The sequence below is a fragment of the Neofelis nebulosa genome, chromosome 8 (genome assembly GCF_028018385.1).
Source record: "Neofelis nebulosa isolate mNeoNeb1 chromosome 8, mNeoNeb1.pri, whole genome shotgun sequence".
NCBI classification, from domain to species: domain Eukaryota; kingdom Metazoa; phylum Chordata; class Mammalia; order Carnivora; family Felidae; genus Neofelis; species Neofelis nebulosa.
The window spans coordinates 60164535-60166133 of NC_080789.1; the positions used below are offsets into that span (position 1 = coordinate 60164535).

A 1599-nucleotide genomic window follows, 5' to 3' on the forward strand; every position below is an offset into this window, starting at 1 on the left:
ATATGTACCAGAAAAAGGATCTTTGAATATCTTTCTCTTGCTTGCAAATTTAAAACAAAATTTTGATGCATGCTCACAATTGATTCATATGAGAAATTACTTTAAAGGAGATATCAGGGGTGCCTGGGTGGCTCAGTCAGTTAAGCATCTGACTTTGGTTCAGGTCATGATCTCACAGTTCATGAGTTCGAGCCATGCATCGGGCTCTCTGCTGTCAGCACAGAGCCTGCCTTGGATCCTCTGTCCATCCTCTTTCTTTGCCCTTCCCCCATTTGCACTCTTTCTCTCTCAAAAATAAATAAAAACATTAAAAAAGAGATATCAGAAGCTCAAGTTATCAGTTAGAGTACCTTCAAGAATTTCATTCAAAATTTCTATTGATTTTGAGGCCATTAAAATGAGTAAAGATGCACTATTTTTCTGGTCACATCCTTGAAGCCTTGTTTTACTTGTTTGTTCCTTAAGGTGTAAATGAATGGGTTCAATAAAGGAGCAACCGAAGTATTGAGAACAGCTACCCCCTTATTGAAGGCAACCCCTTCTTTAGCTGAGGGTTTTATGTACATGAAGATGCAGCTGCCGTAAGAGAGGGAGATGACAATCATGTGGGAAGAACACGTGGAAAAAGCCTTTTTCCTTTGCTGAGCTGAGGGGATCTTGAGAATGGTCCAGATGATGTTTGTGTAGGAGAGAATCACCAGCACCAGAGTGACCACCAAGGTCACAACTGCTAAGATAAAGTCAACCAGCTCCAGGAATCTTGTGTCTGAGCAAGATATTTCTAGGAGGGGTCCATAGTCACAGTAATAATGATTCAGCATGTTGGAGGCACAGAAATCCAGCTGACTGGTCAGGATGATTGGGGATATGATGATTAGGAATCCAGCCAACCAAGAGCAGAGGACCAGCTGGATGCAGACTCTGCTGCTCATAATGGTCATGTAATGCAGGGGTTTGCATATGGCCACATAGCGGTCAAAGGACATGGCAGCCAGAAGGTAAAACTCTGTGGCTCCGAAGAAGATGGCAAAGAAATACTGAGTGAAGCAGCCAGCAAAGCTGATGCTCTTGTTTCCAGTTGTGATGCTGAAGAGCAGCCTGGGAGTAAAAGTGGTTGTAAAGGAAATTTCTAAGAAGGAGAAATTCCGGAGGAAGAAATACATGGGAGTCTGGAGGTGGGAATCCAGTAGAGTAAGGGTGATGATTGTCAGGTTTCCAATGATGCTGAATATGTAGGTGAGGAAGAGAAATATAAAGATTACAAGTTGGATCTCCGGGATGTCTGATAGTCCCAGCAGAATGAATTCTGTCAGAAAGGTTTCGTTTTTCATTGCTAACCTTTGCTGCCTGAGAAGCTGAGAAGGAGATAAATGAGTGATGAGAAAGACAGGAAATCTCAGAAATATTGAGTGAGAATGTGGATTTACTATGGAATTTGTTCATGGGAAATTATTTTGTCCACCTGACAGAAAGAGAATGTTTGTTTCAATCTAGCCCTTCACAAAATTTGCTAAAGTTCCCATATAGGAGGCTTTATTTCTAAGACCCTTTCCTTTGAACAACACATGGCCACCTGGTCTTCTTAATGCATGCCTTGCA

At 41.9% G+C, this 1599-nt stretch overlaps 1 protein-coding gene across 1 annotated transcript; it reads right to left on the reverse strand.

The window, feature by feature from the left end:
• Window positions 1–392: 392 nt before the first annotated feature.
• LOC131483824 (olfactory receptor 6C4-like) lies at window positions 393–1338 on the reverse strand. The gene has a single exon (XM_058682214.1). It carries the CDS (start codon window positions 1329–1331, stop codon window positions 393–395), a length of 939 nt encoding a protein of 312 aa, XP_058538197.1. The 5' UTR covers window positions 1332–1338.
• Between the last annotated feature and the right edge of the window lie 261 nt (window positions 1339–1599).